This window comes from Durio zibethinus, chromosome 10, assembly GCF_047325235.1.
Source record: "Durio zibethinus cultivar Kanyao isolate XHJ-2024 chromosome 10, ASM4732523v1, whole genome shotgun sequence".
NCBI lineage: Eukaryota > Viridiplantae > Streptophyta > Magnoliopsida > Malvales > Malvaceae > Durio > Durio zibethinus.
The window spans coordinates 11,792,739-11,814,675 of NC_143171.1; the positions used below are offsets into that span (position 1 = coordinate 11,792,739).

The following is a 21,937-nucleotide window of genomic DNA, read 5'->3' on the forward strand; positions in this document are numbered from 1 at the left end:
TAGCTTCGTGCCTTTTCATTTCAGTCTTTTTTTGCAAGCATGCACCTATTTCTTCTAATGAACAAATCAGATGGCCCATTTTTGGGTCTTTCTTTCTCTTATTTATCCTTTTTTTGTTTCAGGCCTTTCCTATAAAGGCCATGTTGTTGCAATGGCTCATTGGAGCTCATTTGTTCTTGTAATATGGGCATTATAATAAGTTACATTAATGGCCCTATTTGGGTCTCTAAATAGACTTTTGTAACGAGTTATCTATAGATCGTGATTGGGTTATGAATTAGGACCATAATAGGGCCCTCTCCCAAGTTACAAATGGTCCCTTAATCGGCTTTTTTCTTTTCTCTTTTTTTGACATTTTTATTAATTTTTAATTTAATTTCGAGCCTTATTTGACGATTATCCTGGGTGTTTAATTGGGTTAGAAAATGGGTCATTTTAAAATTTTTTTGTTTTAATCTCCATTTCGGTACTTAGTAAAAAAAACCTAGTTTAACAGTGTTAGGTCATTCCAAACAAAATTCGATGTTTACAGTTTTCATTTTTTGCATATTTTTAAAAATAAACAATAATGCAAATACATAGATAATAATTTTATCCGTATAATGCTTCGGAGGGAGAGAGAACTTTTTTTTGGGAGAGAGAACTTTTTTTTTTCTCTTAAAAATTTTTTTTTTGTTATTTTGTTTTTTTTATAACTAATAAACTTGACCATTTGAAAACGAGTTTAAAAACTCTTTTAAACAAAAACATAATAACTTTTGAAAATAAAATAAGAGATTATGTTCGGAGGTCTTACAAATCTCAAAACTAAAACAGATTTAGCTTGAAAAACTCACGAATTTTACCCAAAAACTTAGAGATTATGCCCAGAGATCTTACAAATCTCAAAATCTTTAAATACTAATTATAGTAGAGTCGTTGAAACTTTATAAATATATAAAATATTTTTCCTGAAGGTCTTAGAGATTTCAAAAACTTTGAATACTCATCGTAGTGAAGGCATTGAAATTTTCAAAATTTAAAATATTTTGCCTAGAGGTCTTAGAGTTTATGCCCGGAGGTTTTACAAATCTCAAAATCTTTGAATGCTCATTGTGATTGAGGTATTAAAATTTTGAAAATTTAAAATGTTTTTGTTCGAAAGTCTTAGAGATTTTGCCTAAAGGTTTTACAAATCTTATAATCTTTGAATGCTTATTGTAATAGAGGCATTGAAACTTTAAAAATTTAAAATGTTTTGCCTAAAGGTCTTAAAAATTATGTCTGGAGGTTTTACAGATTATGCCCTGAGGTCTTACAAATCTCAAAATCTTTAAATGCTCCTTATATTAGAAGTATTGAAACTTTAAAAATTTAAAATATTTTACCTAAAGGTCTTAGTAATTATGCTTGAAGATCTTAAAGATTATGCCTAGAGGTCTTACAGATTTGGGTGCCAACTTGATCTGGGTGCCAGTTAGACTGGGCTTAGTGTATAAGCTAAACTGGGCTTAAAGTACCCGCTAAACTATGCTTAAATCTTATTTATATCACATCTTTCCTTTTTCATTCATTTTTCAACACTTGCTTCATTTTTACAAATCATTTTTCTTTCAACTTTTCAAACTTTTTTGGCATTTTGGTCTCTAATCAAACTACTTTTTTTTTTTATCTTTTCATGATAAACTTCATTGTCTCTTTTTGTCTTTTTTTTTTTTATATTTATAAAGTTGACAAACATAATCATGATATAAATGTTTATTTTCATCAAATGATGTGAATGCAAGAATGCGAATGCAGGTGACTTTTTTATAATGCAAATACTAATGTTCCTTTCATGTAAATGTCCTTACAAATATTTTTTCTATGATGTAGATGCAATGCTGCAAGTGCAAATGCCAAATGTAAATATCTTTCTCATGATGTACATACAAGTGTGAATGCAGGTGATGCAAATGCACATGTCTTTATCATGATATAAATGCGAATGTGAATGTTTTACTCATAATGAAAGCGTGAATGCAAGTGATGCAACTGTGAATATCTTTTTTTTGTTGTTATTTTCACTGCATGCAGATTAAGTGTCTTTATACGAATGTCTTTTTGATGATGCACATGTAATTGATGCAAATGTGATTTTTTTTCTATACAGCATGCAGGTTAAATGTTTTTTACAAGTGATGCAAATGTGAAACCTTTTTTGTTTCTTTTTTTTTTAAAGATCTTTGTTCAAATTTTCAATGTTCACTCTTTAGCAACAATGATGTCAATATTCTATACAAAATGCATAAATAATTTTTGGACCTTTCAAAAGTGATTACAAATTTGCCTTACGTGAAGTATTTTCGTAATTAATGAGAAAAATTGAAAACTCATGACTTTAAATCTCTAAAAAATTGATGATTACTATTTAGAATGCTTAGGGATATAGGTAATCTATAATTCAATTCTTTTTACTAGTGGACATAACTGAAAGGTTTAACAAGGATTGCAAGGATTATTCTTGAGCTCACAAAATAGATCATTTTTCTAAAACACTTTTTTTTATTGAAAATATGATATTGCAACGTGAGTCAAAACTAACCTTTATTTTTCCAAAAAGATCTAAGAAGGGAAAAATATTGGTTTTTATTTTCACTTTTTGGTGAAATGTAAAATCTTTAATGGGTATTGATCTTTCAAAAGGTTTTGCATAATGAATTTTATTCTGGATAGAACCTTAGAACTTAAAAATTCTTTAGGAGCCTCAAGAGTGGCTCTAGCTCTAAACTGCCCTTTTTAGGTTTTCACCTTAGAGCTATATTTTTTACTAGCGAAGAATGTGGTAAAAACTTGCCAAATACTAATGGGTATATACAAATTTTTAAGGACATAGCTTTTCAATTCAAGTGTTCACATTCAATCAAAGTTGACTTTTTAAGGTATGTAATGTAGGCCAAGGTTCAGGGTTCTGAAAGAATGGATAAATAGGCTCAAAAATATGTTATTTAAGGTAATTAGGCCAAGGATCTTACGAAGCATTCTCTGGATGAAAAGTTATGTATCTTTCTTTTTTTACTCTTTTCTTTTTCTTAGACACATCTAATTTCAACTTTAGCATTCCACTTTTTTAAATTTTATCTTTTTTTATTTGAGATTCTAACTAAAACCTTATTCACTTTTCACTTTGCACTCTCATCTTTGAGGTGTATGTCTTTTTTTCTTTGTTTTTTATTTTTTGGAAACATTTAACTTTAACTTTGGCATTATTCTTTTCTGAGTTTTATCTCCATTTTTTACTTAGGATTCTAATTGAAGCCTTATTCAATTTTCACCCCGGACTTTTATTTTTGAGGTATATGTCTTTCTTTCCTTGTTCTTTCTTTCTTTTTTTTTTTTGGAAACATTTAACTTTAACTTTAGCATTCTTCTTTCTTGAATTCCATTTCTCTTTTTTACTTGGGATTGTAATTAAAGCCTTATTCATTTTTTACTCTAAACTCTCATCTCCAAAATGTATTTATTTCTTTCTTCATTTTTTTTTGTATCTTTTTTTTTTAAATAAAGGAATTGTATTTAGAAAGTGAATATTCAAACAACCATGAACAACATTCCAAAATTTTTTCTCTTAAAACCTTATTCCATTGATGCCTTTAATCCTTCTGAGTTTGTTATATTGGACATTGCCCTCTATACTTGAAAATTGGTATTTATTTGCATCTAAGCTGTCTTTTTATGTTTTTAACTTAGATCCTTTCTTTGACTCAAACTATCCTTTTTAGGTTTTCAATTATGATTCCTTATTCAGTTTTTGTTCATCTCTTTTTTTGTTTTATATTTTTTTTGAAAATATTTGACTTCAACTTTAGCATTTCATTTTCTTAAAATTTTACTTAAGATTCTACTTTACCCTATGTTTTTATTTTCGAGGTGAACATTGGATGCTCTAAAACATTTTTTTTGAAATTGGTTTCTTGAAGATGTTCTTATCTTACACCTAATGTAAAAGATGATCCTTAGCTGGGGTTTATTTTAAAACAAGAAATTTAATAGGCTCAAATGGGTAACAAATGGATAATTTTCTATATGTGAAAGAGAAAGATGGCTATTCATCATTTCAAATATGATCACCTAGTTAGAAGAGTAAATTATTTAAAAAAAGAGATAAAAGATTTTTTCTTTATTTTTGTATTATAACCATCAATCATTTTTGTGTGACTGATGCCCCATCTTGCTTTCCACTCAAGGTTTTTATGATGGTGAAAATTAAGTTATATGGGATATCTCAAATTTGATCACAAAGCTCATAAAAAAGTTCATTTTACTTCCAAACTATCTGACATTTTTGGTAAAATGAAGGGAAAATGTATTTATGTATGAAACAAATTATCTTAGACAAGAAGAAATTTTGCTTCTTTTGGTCAATGTGCCTTAAGATATAAAACAGGGGTTACTTGAGAGAAAAGGTTTAAGCATTTTTCATGTCTATGGTTGTTGAAAGAATTTGGATGGTTCAATTATATTGGCAAAACTTGACACACATTGAATTACCAATTAAAAATTTATAAGAGTATCTTGCTTAGTTTTTGAAATTCAAAATAAATTTTCAAAATTAGTCTCTTTTATTCATTGCCCATGTAGAAAAGATTATTATCTCAATATATCAAAGGATGACAAGGTTCGTAAATTGAAATTTATGTCCCTTAAAGGATTATGACTGGTGGGTGAGGTTATTCAAAATAATTGAAGCATGGGAGCAGTCAAGGAAATGTGTGAAGGTATTAGATGAGTTTATTTTCTGATAGTAATCACCAATTATTTTGAGATTCTCGTTATTTAGAAAACGTATATTTCCCTTTGAAAAGGCTATTTTCTTTCAAAAATTTTGAGGATCTTGAAAACCACTTATATGAGACTTTATTCGTAAACAATTACGAATCAATTTTTTTTATTTACCTCACTCAAGAGTTGGAAAATATAAAAAATAATATTTACAAATCAAATCTGATCAATCAATATGTTATTATTTACAAAAATCTAAAAACTAAAAGCCTTTATTTTTGGAAAACAACAATATACTTTCAAGAATTGGTACAAAGCTAGAAAGGCCAAGTGTTGTTTGTGATCATAAACCATGTTTTTCCATAATGTTATCTTTCATCTTAGGCTTATTCACTTCAAAATGCCCAATCCTCTCATATATTCAACCTTTTAACAGTTTTGCCAAATTCAGATGAAAAGAAGAATAATTTGAAAAAAAACTGGGCTTCGTCATGATTTTTCTTGAAAGAACTTTAGGAACCCCCTTTTTTTTCTTATAGGGAGTGCTTTTTATTCATTGAATGATGGGATGTTATGAGAATACATGAATGGCTTAATGTTTCCATGATGAATTTATGAATGTATGAGACATACATCACTGAAATACAATATATACACTCTTAAAATTTGATGAGAATCATGTTTTTTCATGCATGTTCATCAAGTAATAAGACATATTTACATGAAATGAAGTGTATCTATAATGTGAGTACAATGGGAATCATATTATTTTATGAGTATATGCGCATAATGTAATGGCTTAGTACATGAATGATGAAACACATTTATACAAAATACATTATATGCACAATAGAAATCATGTGAATGTATATACATGGAATGTAATGTCTTATTTCATGATAGATGATGTGCTTGCACGAAATGCTATTTGTACAATGCACATTTTAAAGAATCATATTATTCATGAATATGCATATATGACATATTACATGAGTAATGAGAGGCATATATATAATTGATGAAACATACTTAGATAAGATGCATTGACATAATTTATGCATGGGATACAATGCATGTACAATGCATGTACAATCATGTACAATGTAAATCAAATGAAATTGACACTAACATTTAGGTATGGGATGAAGTGTATGTATTATTTTTTTTATTTTCAAATGCAAAACATGATGAGATAACCATAAAAAAGATTAAATGAATTACAAAGGATAAACTTTAAATTCACAACTCTCTTTTTTGCAAATTCCTACAAACACAAATCTTGAACAAACACTAAACCAATTGCATAATATGCCTAAAAAAAATTTATTAGATGTGCCTTTTTATCTATTTTTTCTTTTTTTCATTTTTTCTTTTTATTCTTCTTTTACTTGCTGCTTATTTTCGGACCATTCATTGACTTCCCAAGATAACTTGCTAATAGAAAGATTTATTCATGATTTTTAAAGTTCCATGAAAATCTTGCTGATAGATTATCTAAAATGATTGTCTCTAATGCTTTATGCAAAAAAATGATGCATACAGCAAAACCAAGAACTTGAAAAAATTAGTAAATGAAGGCTTTTAAATGCAATACGAAAGAATAAATTAATGTTTTTTCTTTTTTTTTTCTTTTTATTTCTGCAAGACCCATTAGATAATTTGATCAGTTTCAAGACTTTTTTTTAAATGTGAGAACACAAAATAAATATAGAACAACTTTATTCTAAATTCAAAAGAAAATTTTGGTTGAAATAAAAAAAGGTAAAATCTCTCTTCATGATTTTCCTTTTTATTTGTTAAACAAATAAATTAAAATTTTTTTTTCTGTTTGTTTTTCTTTCACATTTTTTTTATTATTTGCTTTTTTTGCTTAGAAGAAAAACAATAATAATTCAATAAAACATTTTCTATGGAAAACAAGCACGTAAGATTACCAATACTTCAAGAAATTTTTTGTCTTTCTTTGTGCTTTTTTTTTGTTGCTTTTTAATCAGTCAAAGAAAAAATGAAAAATCTTTTTTATAAAAAAAATTATTTTCGTATTTTTGTTTGCTGAAAATTTTTTTTTCTTTTTCTTTTTGGAAAATATTTTTCGAAGATGTAAATTTTGAATCAGCATTAGTCAAATTGAACCATATGTCAATTTATTAAAAGAATATTTTTCTTTCATTTCGCTTTTTTCTTTTTTTTTTAACACCATTTTAGTTTTATTTACACCATTCATACACCTAAACACAGATTTTATTGGAATGTTTCTCTCGTACCCTAATTCGATAATTTTTTACAAAAATGGTTAGCATGACTTTACCTAAAGCCAGTCCCTTAAGGCTCACTTCATGTTGAGTGAGGATTTATATGTCTAAAAGGTTCCAAATTGTTACTTATTGGCATCCATACAAGATTAGTGAGGAACCTTGATCTTCACCCATTATAGGTTACAAATGACAAATGTTTAATTTGAGTGAGAGCATTTTGCTTGCCATTGTGGAGGTTATTACCTCACGAGAACATAGGTATTTTAGTCCCTCTTAAAAGAGCTAGAGCTTAGGTATAGAGCTCATATATGATATGAATATGTTGTGTGTGAATGAGGGAACAAAGTATTATAATCTTTATTTTAGGTGCTTTATAATAACAATAATGATACATTTGAGACATAAAATAAATGAGCAAATAATAAATGACATGGTTGAAATGAAACGCAATTTTTTTATTTTATTTTATTATTCTTGTTGTTATTATTAAACAAAATTAAGATTAAGGAAATTAATATTAAATACTAATTAAGACCTTTAAAGCACAACTAAAGATAATACATTATTAACTTTTGGCTTTACTCTCTAAATATTGACATCCCCAATGGAGTCGCCAACCTGTCATAATAGGTTTAAAGCTGCTAAACGAATTTGAAAACAAAAGATAGAATCGCCATCAATCTTTTTTGACTAGATGTAGTTGGCCACCTATTAAAACTTACCTTTTTAATAAAATTTTAAAACTAATTAAAATTTATTAAAAAGATAACTTTTGGGTCTATGAAAACAGTTTGAGTTCTGAAGTCGATTACTAGTGAGAAATGATTAGCACCCTCACAATGCCTGATTAAATCGGTAGCGATTAATTATGTGTTATCTTTTAATATTGACTAAAATGATCTTAATTTTTGTATTTAAAATTTAATTTTTTAAAATTTTCTTTAAAAACATATTTTTATTTTTTGTTATGCTTGAAAAAAAAAAAGAACCTTTCATATTGAAAAATTCTTTAAAATATTCTAATACTCTGACAATATTAAGAGGAACTATCTTACGTAAGAAAATTTTTAAGAATCACTACTCGAAATTCTCAAAAATCCTACCCTCAGTGGTTCATATTTATTTCTAATATTTTTATTAAAAAGTTGTAAAGTATAATATCTATAGTTTAAAATTAAATAATATTTTAAAAAAATCATTTTATGCCATGTAAAAAAATGAGAAATTTTTATCAAAAATTAATCTAAATGCTCCAATATATTGGTGACATTTTAGATAAACTTTCTTATTTTGAGTCTCCTAAAGAATCACTACTCAGATTTCTTTTGGATGTCATTTTTGGAGATTTTTCATTTGCTTTAAAAAAAATGCAAGAATAAAACTTATCCTTAAATTTATTAAAGAAAAGGCATATTTTTTTTTCTAAAAGACTTCTCAAATTCAAGAAAATAATAAAGGCTTTTCATATTGAAAATAAATTTTTAAATATGCCAATACTTTGATAATTTTTAAAAGATTTTTCTCACCTAGGAAATTTTCAAGAATTACTACTCAAATTTTTCGAAATCCCATCATAAAAATTTTTTGTTTATATTATTATTTTTGCCATTATTGTGTTTGGTATAAATGTAAAACATATAGAAAATAAATTATTCTAAAAGTAAATTGGAGCACGGCATTATAAATTGCATTAAAATTATGATAGGCATAAAAATCCATAAAAAAAAAGCATGAAATTTAAATTGTAATTGAGCTTGAACAATATAAAGGAAATGTGTCAGACTTACATGATACAAATTATGTATGAAAATAAGCTTTATGGGGAATAAGCAGATTTTTACATATCCTAGAACTTTTGTTTATTAAAATCAACTAAAATAAGTACTTAGGATTTTCCTCCACCCATTTTAAAACCAGCCACCCTTGAACTTTCATTTTTTTTTATTTTTTATTTTGAGTAGTCTATACTTCCAAAACAAACATTCTTTCAAGAATTGAATATTCTAGAACCTCCATTTTGAAGACCTTAGTAGTGCATATTCTGATACTTCCTAAACCGCCTATACTAGTACCTACATTTTAAAGACTTTTTTTTTTTTCAATCCATATCAGTTTTGGATCCTTGAAGCTCTTTGAACATCCCTATTCTTCCTTTTGAGTGTTTTATCCCTCCTAAGCAAACATCCTCTCATGCTATCAAAAGAAAGTAGAAGAGATTCAAGCCTAAATAGTGTCGCACTTCCAAGGTAACTAACTAGATAAAAACCTAATGTTTTTACCTATATCTCTTATTTCGATTTATAGCTCTTAAGTTTTTTTTTAAAAAAACCTTGTCTTGTAACATGTCAAGCAAGAATAGTCCAAATAAGAAATTGTTAAAAAAATACACATATAAGAAAACATGAATACATTTTCTTGCTTTTTTCAAAAATTCTCAACAACCATGCAATATTTGAAATCTTATATTTCAAGATCACATAAAATAATATACACCACACAACTATATGCAAGGGACAAATCAATGAATATGGGAACAACAAAGGTAAAAACTTCTATGCGTAAATCGTAATAGATGCAAACTATAGCCACAATGACCTTTACATAGAAAAGGAAAACTAGTAACCATGATACAAACTGAAACTAGCTTATGTGAACTTGGAAGCAAAGACAACATGCATGAAATGATAATGCCTGAAGCTTCCCTAACCATGCCAAAATAGCAAGTAAGAGAAACAAATATGAGCAAACAGGCTTCATACTTTTCATTCGCACAGTCATTTATCCTTTTCTGTTTGAGAAACCATGATCGAAACCTCCCAACCATCTCTTATTATCCTTTTCCATTTTACCTTTCTAGCTTTCTAGTTTTTAGTAAAAGGTTCTTTCTTTTTTCATTATTATTATTTTTTTATATAAACAAAACAAGAAGCTGTAGCTATCAAACCCAAAATTATACAAATGGGAAAAAATGACACTTGAACACTTATCTTGCTTAAAAACTATCTATATATATATTCTTTTTTTTTTACTTAAACCTCTCATTCATAAGTCTTGAAACAATCTTTTTCTCTTTTAAGAATGGATTCTATTTTTTCATAAGCTTCAAGTGCTTGCGATCCAACAAAGACCAGCTTTTATAGATAATAAAAAAAAGACTTGAAATGGAACAATAACTTTAAAGCTTTAAACTCTAAGAACTTTATTTTGTTTATTATGTCTCTATGAATTTATGTATTTCTTTTTTTTATTTATTTTATGTAAAGGACTTCTTTTTAATGCCATAGCTAGCAAAAAATAAGGCTATGCAATAACCAACACAAGAAAGCATTATGCACTAAAAAATGAAAGAAAATAGAATAAGGGAGATAAGCAAAACTGCAAGCTTTCATGAAAAAGGGAAAAATCATGAAACTTTACCTTTTCTCGTTTCTATTTTAAGCTTCTTTAGATTTCTTTTTTGTTCTTGTTGGTGGTTCCTTAGAGCTTCTTTTTTTTTTTTGTATTTTCTAGTTACCCGATTCCCTTTCCTCTCTAGGTTTTCTCTTTTTTTTTTTTTCAAAAAAACTCTAACCTTAAAAAACAAACCTCCCAAACTACTCCAAAAAACCTCCCCCTTATGTTGTGTTCGCCCTTTTTTTTTTAAACTTCCTCAACCTTTCTTCTTAAGGCTTTAAGATTTGTTTCTTTTTTATGCTCCACTAACCCTATCTTTTTTGTTTTTATTTGTTATAGGTGCTGTCCCTCATTGTCCCTGACAACAAATCTACCTATTTTTAGCTAATTGTCTTTTTTGTACCTATATGTCCGTACACTTACGTGAAAAACCCAAAAATGAACCCTCATTTTTTTTTTATGGTTTTGGTTTAGGCTTCCAAAATTTCCTAGCTTTGTGCCTTTTCATTTCAGTTTTTTCTTGTATGTATGCACGTATTTCTTCTCATAAACAAACTGGTTAGCCTATTTTAGGTCATTCCTTCTCTTATTTATCTTTTTTTTGTTTTAGGCCTTTCCCATAAAGGTCATGCTGATTGCAGTAGCTCATTGGAGCTCATTTTTTCTTGTAATATAGGCCTTATAATATGCGACATTAAAGGCCTTATTTGGGTCTCTAAATAGACTTTTATAACGGGCTATTTATGGATCGTGATTGGGTTATGAATTAGGCCTGTAATAGGGCCCTCTCCCAAGTTGCAAATGGTCCTTTAATCAGCTTTTCCTTTTTTTCTCTTTTTTCTCTCTTTTTTTTTAATTTTTAATTTAATTTCGAGCCTTATTTGATGATTATCCTGATATTTAATTGGGCTAGAAAATGATTTGTTTTAAAATCTTCTATTTTAATCTCCATTTTGGTACTTTGTAAAACAAACCCAGTTTGATAGTGTTAGACCATTTTTGACAAAATTTAATGTCTACACCATATATGAATTGGATTTGGTTTTTCTTTAACGAAGAACAAAACCATAAAAGGATAGAATTTCTCTGTTTATTGTTTTAAGGGTAAAATACATAAATAGTTACCTAATTATATGATTTTTTAAAAAATAATCATTAAATTATTAAAATTTTTAATTTAGTCAATGAGTCTATTTTTTTGTCAGTCAATCATTAATATTTAACAATGTAAATTATACATATCACATATGATGTTAATTATCACATGGCATGTCCATGTCATAAAAAATATCACATAGCTAAAGATGTGACATTGGTTTATTGATAAGAAAGAAGTGACTTTTGTGAGACAAAATTGTGAGTTCTTTGAATCATGACAAAAATTACGACACAAGTTAGTTGTAGATCTTTACAAATAGTATTAGAGTGATAATTGGCTAGAAGTTCAAGAATTAAGTGCTACATCATAGGAGCTACCTTTAGAATCCTACTGATTGGGAACTAAATGCTACATAATGAGAGTTATTTTTAGAATTTTAAGGGAGTTAAGTGTTATATGATGAGTCACCTCTCAATATGTAGTATGTCCTAATTCTATAGTTATATATGTACATTATGTTAAGCTTGATGGGCACGTTAAGGTTTAATAGAGGATTTTGTAACACCCTAATTTTACATTGGAATGTTTTGAGGATTTGCTGTGATATATGAGTAGATACTTAAATCTATACTTATGCGACACCTTTTGTGAAATAAAACTATGAGACTTTCGAGTTAAAACGTATAATACCTCACAAGTTGTGTGTCAATCTCTACAAAGATAACATGGTCCTCTTTATATTTTTACTTAACCAAAACATTCCTATTTTCACACCTAACTAAAGCACCAAAATTTAAAACTATCTTCTCATTTTTCCCTTCATCCTTTCTCTTTATAATCTTCAACCATCAACTTTCTCTCATTAAAGCTTTAAGCACAATACTTGCATTAAAAATAATGGGTAAATTATACATATATACTTTATGGTTAAACGTGATTTGATTTTGTCCCTTGAAATTTAAAATGTGACATATAACCACCTTAACTTATTTTTCTGTGTCATCATTCATTGACGCCATTAATGCCTAAGTTGTATTTTTTACCATATTCTCTTTTTTTTCTTCTCAACTCTTACTTTTTGTTTCTCAAACCTAAATTACCTAAAAATGAATAAGCTTGCCAATGGAGCTTTTACTTCAATGTTGTGATGATGGTTACTAAATCTATCATGGACATGATTCTTGTTGCTACTGTAGGTGTTACTTTTGATTTGTTGTCATTTTGCTACAATTATAGTTGTTTTTATTGGGTTTTTGGTCATCTAACAACTATATTATAGAAAGGTGAAATTATCCTATGAATTTATAGAGAAACATGGAGATATATTGGAAGGTGTGAAAAAGAGTGGAAAAGAAGTAAGTGGTCATGAAAGAAAATGTCATTTGCTGAAGACAAAACGATTGCAATTGAAGGTAGGGTTTTAGTTTTATCAGGGATTGTATTGGAGGAAGAGTGGACAAAGATTGTAAGGAAAAATTCATGAGAAAGAGAGGAAGATGCAAATGTAAAAAGATGTGAAACAAGGGATATTAAATACTGAAGCTTATTTGCTGAGTTTTCTTTTTTCCCTTATTCATGCTTATGATAAAGTACATAAAACAACTATTCAATTAGTTTTCATCAATTTTTTCATCGATTTTTTCCCCAAAAAAAGTCAATAGCTTTTTGTCCAAAAAATTCTCTTCCCATTTTTCCACATATTTTCTTCACTTCAAAATTTCTAGGGTTTTTTTTTTTTTTTTGTCTAAAAAATCCTATCTTTTCATGGGGTTTTGATGTATCTTAGTTTTTCAAATTTTGAGTTTTCAACATTTCATTTCAGAAATGGTTATTTTGGTTTCTATGTTTTCAAGAATTTTCTAATAGCCCTAACATCCCAAATTTATGTTTCATGGTTTTCTTTGACTGGGTATTGAGTTTTCAAGGTTTGCAGTTTGTAAATTTCATCAAAGAGTGCTTTAGCAAGTAATTGTAAATATGGTGGTGATAAGTATTTTTATTTCAATTTTAGTCATAAAAATAAAGCCCTATATTCAAATTCCTTAGATTTTCAACTTTCTAAAAAATCTAGATTTTCTTAAGTGAATTAAAGCCCAAAAAAAATAATTTTATCCTTGAACAACACTATTTTGAGAATCTCTCGTTACCTAAAAACTAAGCTTCCCTTTCTTAGAGAAATTCACACCTCTATCAAATACTTTAAATTTGGATTATCAGCTTTAAATCCTAACTAAGATTTATTTAAAAGCTGTAAAAGGAATATTATGAGTGGTAGATTAAGTAAATAAAAAAGGCAAGCTTTTGATGCTTTAAGGTACTTTAAGAAAGAAAAAGAAGTGATTTTTGTGGAAGATGATGAAGAGAAAGAAAAAGAGGTGGTTTTGGATTTGTGTATGGATTACCAAAACTTTTGAAAGAGAATGAGGGATAAAGAGATAAGAAGGCGCTAGGGGAAAGATAAAGGTTTAGGTGTTAATGAAGTTAGTAAATACTAATGGAATAGTATGAAAAAATAACTTAGAGTGGTAATGTGTCACATTTCAAACCTTAAGAGGCAAAATCAAATCATGTTTAACCATAAGGTATATATATGTAATTTATCCAAAAATAAATTCAAAAATCGACAACTAGCGATCATCTGCCATCACCTATTGTCGCTTGTCTGCAACGATCCTAATCTTTCTTTTAGGCTCGATTTCACAAAAAAGCTCCCTTAACTTTGTAGATCTATACCTTAAAATCAACAACCTAACTTTGTAGATCTATATCCTAAAATCAAGAACATCTATTAGCTAAAATCTCACTTACCTTATTCCAAATCTCCTCAACACCAACTATATTCATATCCTACCTAAAACACCATCCTCCCATTGGTTTTGATTTCCAAAAACCTTAAGAAAACTTTGAACCGCAAACCCTTGTCTTCTTTACCGTTGTTATTCTTTGTCACTAGAAACCCATTTTTATTCCTTTCCTCTTGTTGTTTAATTGATCGACCCCAAACACTAACAAAACCACTCACGGGAAACCTATCTCTATTTCTTTCTCTTTGAAGACCTACACGCCAATGAATGAGAGGCGCTCTCTTTAACAAATGCACCTGTATTCATGGCATCTCTAGCTGGTAGATCAACAGTAGGACAATAGAGTTCTTCATCAACTATGGTTATTGATATGAACCTCAACCCTCTTAACTTCTCTAGTATGCATTGTGATTTTGCTGGATTGTGGAACTGAATATGGCAAATGATACTTCAGACATTGGTAGGGTTTGTTGATTGTTGTTTAGTGTGGCTATGTTGTGTATTTGTATTTTAAATGCTTGCTTCTAGAAATTGTCGGTTTATTGTTAATGCCCAAAATTTCTTATTGATGATTATTGTTGTTGTGTAATGTTGACAGGACTTGTGTTTGAATGGTTCGTTTAGTGCCAATTGATTGTAGCTTTGGTTGTGTTGAGGCTCTGGATTGTGTATTTGAAGATTGAATTTGCTTATCTTTGGATTGTGTTTTTTTTTTTATTCAAATTTGATGGTGGGTTTTAAAGAGAAACTAAAGAGAAAGCAGAGATATTGCGAGGAAAGAAAAGGAAAAAAGTGAAAAAAAAAAAGACTTTTATTCATGGTTAGCTGATATGGCACTTGACAGTTGTGTGGCTTGTCATATTAGCATACTATAGTAACATCGGAGTGACAAAGAAAAAACACATTTGAACGTTAGTGGGTAGTGACTAAATAAAAAAAATTTAATAGTTTAATAATTATTTTTAAAAAATTCATATAATTAAGTGACTATTAATGTGTTTTACCTTTGTTTCAATCTTCTAAGGTTTAGTCTACGAGTTTGACTTCGACTCATCCATTTAATTTAGAATTATCATTAAGGTGTTACAAATAATTATATAATTTTAAATATATTTTAAAATTAAAATTTAATTAAAATATAATATTTATTAACATAAAAATATTTTTAGGCCAAGCTTGAGTCTAAAACATTATATTCAGGACTCGAATTTAAAAGATTATATTCAAGACTGGAGTTGAATCAAGAATTGGGAATGTCTATTGTTTTTTTATCGTTTTTAACCACAGTGATAAATTTGATCCATCAAGTACGTGGGTTTGAAGTAAATGTGCCCACAAGCCTGGTAAAGTCAGTCTAACGAGAAATTTAGACTTCAAAATTTTTATTAGACTTGTCCAGATTAGATTATAAACTGATATAGTCCCAAGTTCAAATATTTTTTTCTAAAAAATTAAAAACTTGAATTTTTATTTAATATTTAGATTTTTTTTAATTTTATTAAAATTTAAAATTAGTTTGTAACTTGTACTATGGATTAATTTTATTAAACTATATATTATATACACAAAAACTATTAAACTAATTAGCATTCTTTACATAATTGTATGCAAAGTTTTCAAAAAATATTATGATATACAAAATACATATATTCAACTTTCATTTGATAAGAAAAATAAATGATAAAATGAAGTAATTAAGGGGAAAATCTAAAATATCTTAATTACAGAAAAGACAAAAGTGCAATAATCAAGAATTAATCACGATGACATACGTAGATATCACGAGACCTTTTTCACTCTTGCTTATTTCTTAATTAAGATAGTTTCTTTTTAAGTATGTCTTATCACTGTTAATTGCACCATCAACAACAAATGAACAAAAGAAAAGGGAAAAAGGTTTTATATGGCTCGGCAATTAATTAAATTTAAATTCAGAGTGATATATGCAGTTAATATGAATTAATTATTTAATTATAATTTAATCCAAAAAATTATAGAAATAAGAACTTAGATGAGTTGTGAAAGTAAGTAGAGAATGTTGAATAAATATTTTAAAGATAAAGAATTGTGAAAAAGGGTAATTGCTATAATACATTCAATATTTTTAAGTTAAAAAACTATCTTAATCGAAAATTATTTTGGGCAATTACTAATTACCATTATATGCAATCACTTAAAATTTTTTTGGACCAATTTTCATGAAAATACAATGGTTGCTTGGGTTTAAATTGTTGTCAATTGCAAATTGACACCAACCTCCTAACAAAACTCTAATGTCTAGGAAATATAATTAAAAATAAGTAGTCAATCACCAACCAATCCTCCTAAGGAAGGGATAGAAAAATATATGGAGGGTTCAACCTTTATCAGGGCAACATAAACTATTTTAAATTCATCTTTATGCAAGTAGCCATCCTTGAAGTGCTACCCAATCTGCAAAAGAAATCCCACTTATAAGTGATAACATAAATTTCATATTATAAACTGCATTTCAGATGCACAAATTATCATAAACAACCATAATTTATATTCCTTTCAGTCTAGTTGTAAAGTTTGAGAAAGAAAAAAGACTATGATGTAACTTAGGATATATTTGCACACTGCTGAGCATAGTGTTTGCTGCTCTTGCACCAACTATGGCCTTTCTCACTTTGACTGCAAAGTGTAATAATTTTAGCTACCATACATAAGAGGAAACAAAACCTACAGAGATAGTAGCATAATTGAGCATAATTGCTACTGTTCAGACACATCATGTTATATTTTCATCTACCAAAATCAACAAATAGTTGCATCCAATGCATCAAGAACCACCCAAAAACAATAGTTCATTTGCATTTCTACACCAAATTATGAAATGTAAAAACTCAAAAAAGAAGATCATAGAGACCTAGCTTGGTCCAAGAACACCCTTGGATAAATTGGATTTTTTTTTTCATGCAGAAGTTGTTGAAGATTGTTTTCCTGGATTAATATCGTGCAAAATATGTACTATCAAAAACGAATGAAGATCCAGTCACAGTTCATGATGTAACAGACTTATAAAATTGTGTTCTTCCACCACGAATATTACTCCTTTGAATTCCATAAGATTATAGAATCACCAATTCTATTCTCATTTGAACAACATTGATGATATAATCAAATATATTGAAGATATGAATATACCTGAGCAGTGAATTTAACCCCAGGTTTTGCTGCAAGCCTTGCAAGATCATGCTCCATGTATTTAAATATAAGGTATAAACTTCCAGACACCCTGGAAGTAATTAGACCTTCAAGCTTCATGACATTAGGGTGATCAAGCCTACGCAAAATAATAATTTTTCTTGCCATGCAACAAACACTTTCAGGGTCCATATTAACAAATCGCACTTTCTTCAAGGCAACTATCTTGTTTGATTCAAGGTCACATGCTTTGTACACACTGTTGTAAGTTCCTTGACCAATATGTACATAATTAGCAGGACAGTCAAGTTAATGAATGAGGAAAGGGGATATGACATAAATCAAAGGGATACAACCCCTCACAGGATGAAATAATGTGTATGAAAATGCACATCAACGAAACATAAGGCCATTTTAACTGCATGTACCATATATATTATAAATTTCAAAGTAAGCATACACATGAAAAAACAAAAGTTTCTGAACCACTGAATACAATTAGCAATGGAACAGAACACAATAATCAATAATGAAAGATACAGCTATGGTGACCTTTTCCAACCTTTCAAATGAGTCAACCTTTTGAGGTATCCACCCATTGATGGCTTCTCCAGATACAGCTGCTAGCCAAGAAGGCCAACCAGCGACCACCTGTGCACCTCTCTCACCACCAATAATGATCCTGGACATCCTCGGCTGCCCTTGTCCAGCCCTTACCCTGGCCCCCATTACTGATCGTCTTTGCAGATGAGATGGGGTCCTTGTAGACCTGTCAACAACCGCCAAAGTTGAATTCTTTTCCTCATCATCAGAAGAGGATGCATGCGCAGAACTGGCATTGTGATTTGGCTACTGATTTGATATCAACCGTGCACTGGCATCTGCCCCTTATCTTGTACACAATTCACACATCTCTTTGGCCTTGGTTGAGTAAAAAGCAACTGTGGAGGCTGCAAAAGTCCAAAATTTCAAGATAAATTAATAAAAAAAAAAGAAGTAGAAATCTAGACTTGTGAATATAAAGAACACAGCGACATGCCTGCATATCTACAGAAGATACTATGTTACCATCCATGTACACAATACCTTGTAGAGGCGCTATGCATCTGATCAGGAAAAGAAAAAGTCATTTCCCCCAATTATAACATCTAAATCACTGGTTTAGATCTCCTAATGCCAAAAAACCACAAAACAAATATCAAATCAACCCAGCTATACCCTATTGGAGGAAGTCCACCAGGCCAGCTAGCCTTTGACATCGGCAAAGGTCAAGAACCAGATTGTGCTGTAGAAGGCAAAAAAAAAAAGAAAAACCTCCAGATCAGCAACACATGGAGACAAGGGAATTTTCCCAAGCAGAAAAAGGAAAAAAAGGATTATTTTTACCAGTTTTCTCTATACTGGGTTGTTGATGCTGCAACTTTTGAACATGGTGATTGAGCTTGTTCGCACAACCACTACTTGTGCCACTATCTCTATCAGATTTCTCCAAATCAAGCTGAAGATCATTATTCCTTTGTTTATTTACAACTAGTTTATGTCATATAGCTTCTTCATCGATCGGTTTGGGCTTATTATTATCCTCAGCTTCCACATTCACATCTTTCTTTCTGATTTTCACTCTCTTTCATCTTCCATTGTGGTAGCCTTCATCTCCTACACAACAAAGCAAATAAAAAACCATTTATTTATGACACAACATCACACCAAAAGATAGGTGACAGCTAGGAGACTTACCAATTCCATATCTGTGGCCATTGGTTTAAGATCAGAAGGCCCAAAATCAATCTCACCATCCCTTTCTGAAGATAATCTAGTCGGAGGAAAAGCCTAAAAAATAGGAAAAAAATCTTAGAATTCCATGGTCAAGAATTAATCAGGAAGATAGAAAAAGCTTGGGTATTTTAACAAAAACAGGATCCACACCATTAGATCTATTTGGAGCTTCTCTTCTCGCTGACTCTCAATCTCACAAATTGTTGAATTCCCGAAACACCAAAATTTTTCAAATTGGAAAATTTTCAAGCTTTCCAGACTTATAAACCCCCAAAAGAACAAATGAATAAAAGGAAATAATGCTCAAGCTTTTGTTACTGCCGAGTTCTCATGCTCATCATCCAATGGGAGACCAGTGGAAGAAGGATTATTAGCAGGAGAAGGTGAAGATTCCTTTTTGGCGATTGAGACTTTCTTTTTTACAGATACCGATATCTCTACTCTTAGATTCTTCGATCAAATGCTTAGAATCCGGTCTATGCATCATCATGCCACATAACATGCCAAATGTATCTTTTTCTTCTCCTTGGATTACCACATCCTTCATGCAATGCCACATCTTCTTTTTTATCTTACATGCAATGCGATAACTGTCTCTCAACAAAATAACTTCATACATTCACAAAATTAAATAAAAAGATAACTTTGACAGCTTAAACTCAAAAAACTCAAAATCTTTACAGATTTTTTTTTTTTTTATCTATTGTAGTATAGATGCTATACTAATTTGCTATATATTAGTTTGTTATAAGGAATTCATGAAAGTAAAATTATCCCTTTTTAGGCTGTCAAATTTTTTTTAAAAAAAAATCTACATAATTTATGAGATCTAAATCAAATAAAATGAACTTTTTAAATTTAAATTTTTATTACAATTTAATATGTAATAGATAATTGGGGAAATTTTCTTTTAAATTTTAATATTTGAAATATTTATAACATATAAATTTAGTCTTTATTCTACGTGTCATTGAGTGAAAATATTCAACGCAAATAAATTTTATTTAATAATTTTACATTATTATATTATATATAATATATGATATTATGTTAAATTGTTAAATATTAGATTGTTACGTTAGATTGCACAAGCAAAAGTTGACTTTTGAAGGAAAATGAATTTTTACTCAATAGTACACGTGTCAAATGAATCATGCCAACAATCTAACATTAGTCCATGTGTTAACGGACAGATGCTAGCCTAACATTATTTTTTAACAGATCGTGTGAGTATGGCCTATAAAAATTAAAGATACGATCCAACATGACACGTGATCTATAACTCTTATGAGATTTTTGTGTCAGAGACGTGCCAAGCATGATCCATTAATATTTTTTTCAAAATTTTTATTATTTTTAATTTTTTTATCTATTATTTATTATTAAAAATAATATGTAAGAAAAATAAAATAAAAATAAAAATAATATATAATTTATGTGGTTAGACAATGTGCCTACTTTCTTTGGAAAGTGATAATCAAATCCACTAAATAAAGATATTAAAATTTAAAATACTAATATTTCAAAACATACAAAACATAAATTACAAGACACAAGACTTTTATTCTATTTCTCATTTCATCATTTGATAATTCACTTAGCTTGGACTTCTTCATCTTATCAATCTTTAAGTAAAATGAACATTTCAATAGTAGTCGCTCTCATTTTGATCCTACCAAAAATACCTTAACGATTTTTACTACTACTAGATTAGTGGTAATTTTTTTTTTACTTTTAATAGTTTATTTTTTTTATGAGTTTTAATTTATTAGTAGCTTTTATGAAAAGTTTTCTTTTATAAAAAGTGAGATATCATACATTTTTTATTCAAAATGAAAGAATTATAAATTCATTTAATAATAATGTAAATATTTCATAAGTAAATTTCTCATAACGTATAAATTTATGAACCTATCCCTAGACATAGATTTTAAAAGTTACCACCAATTTTTTTTTATTTAGAGGTGATTAGTCACTTAACTAAATCTCTCCCATTTTAAAGAGGAGTCCGAAACTTGATTTGGGTATCTTTAAAATATAAATTATATGTTATGATAATTTGACGACTCCGTTGGAGACCTTGAGAGTCAAGTTAGTAAATGACTTGTTATTATCCAAGCCTTGCTTAATAAGTTTAGAATTATTCCCTTTCATAGCTTATATCTGTTTTATTATTTATTTTTCTTGTGTATACCTGCTTATTTATTTGTTCATATTTGCTTATTTATTTGTTTATTGTATATATACTTGTCGTTCATTTGCATGGGCACAACATAAGCCTTCCACCCAGGCTCTACTTGTATGAGGGAGTGAAGTATCTATGCATTCATGAGATTTATGTCTCTGTATGGGCCTGTAAAAAATTCTCACTCAAATTGAACCCTTTTTACTTGTAGCTATGATGGGTGAGGATTGGGGTGCCTTACTAGTCTGTAATGGACCATGATGTAAGGAATAATTTAAGAACCTTTTAGAATTAACCCAAATCGCATATAGTCAACTTTAAGAGCCTAACCATAGATAGAGCCTTATTCTCTCACCCTTTGTAGATAATTCAAAATTCAGGGTCATGCTATTATCTTAACTTGCTGTTTTTTTTTTTTACTTTATGTTTTTTGAAGCGACTAACTCTCTCTTTGTTTTTTTTTATTTTTTTTTGTTTTTGTGCACATTCATAAACATGTTTACAGAATGCATAGTGT

At 28.9% G+C, this 21,937-nt stretch overlaps 1 protein-coding gene across 1 annotated transcript; it reads right to left on the bottom strand.

The window, feature by feature from the left end:
* Positions 1-16,450: 16,450 nt before the first annotated feature.
* On the bottom strand, positions 16,451-19,668 carry LOC111292294 (putative serine/threonine-protein kinase At1g09600). The gene is made up of 8 exons (XM_089766814.1): positions 19,386-19,668; positions 19,197-19,289; positions 18,846-19,115; positions 18,678-18,744; positions 18,499-18,565; positions 18,022-18,409; positions 17,460-17,718; positions 16,451-16,724 (listed from the first exon to the last, which is right to left on the bottom strand). Exons 6-8 carry the CDS (start codon positions 18,186-18,188, stop codon positions 16,716-16,718), a joined length of 435 nt encoding a protein of 144 aa, XP_089622940.1. The 5' UTR covers positions 18,189-18,409; positions 18,499-18,565; positions 18,678-18,744; positions 18,846-19,115; positions 19,197-19,289; positions 19,386-19,668; the 3' UTR covers positions 16,451-16,715.
* Between the last annotated feature and the right edge of the window lie 2,269 nt (positions 19,669-21,937).

What these genes read in the sequence shown, in the direction of transcription:
- LOC111292294 (XM_089766814.1), bottom strand. Translation starts at nt 18,188, where the DNA reads ATGGGGGCCAGGGTAAGGGCTGGACAAGGGCAGCCGAGGATGTCCAGG. An exon ending in AAGGTTGACTCATTTGAAAG is followed by an intron (nt 17,719 to 18,021) that starts GTTGGAAAAGGT and finishes AACTTACAACAG; the next exon opens with TGTGTACAAAGCATGTGACC.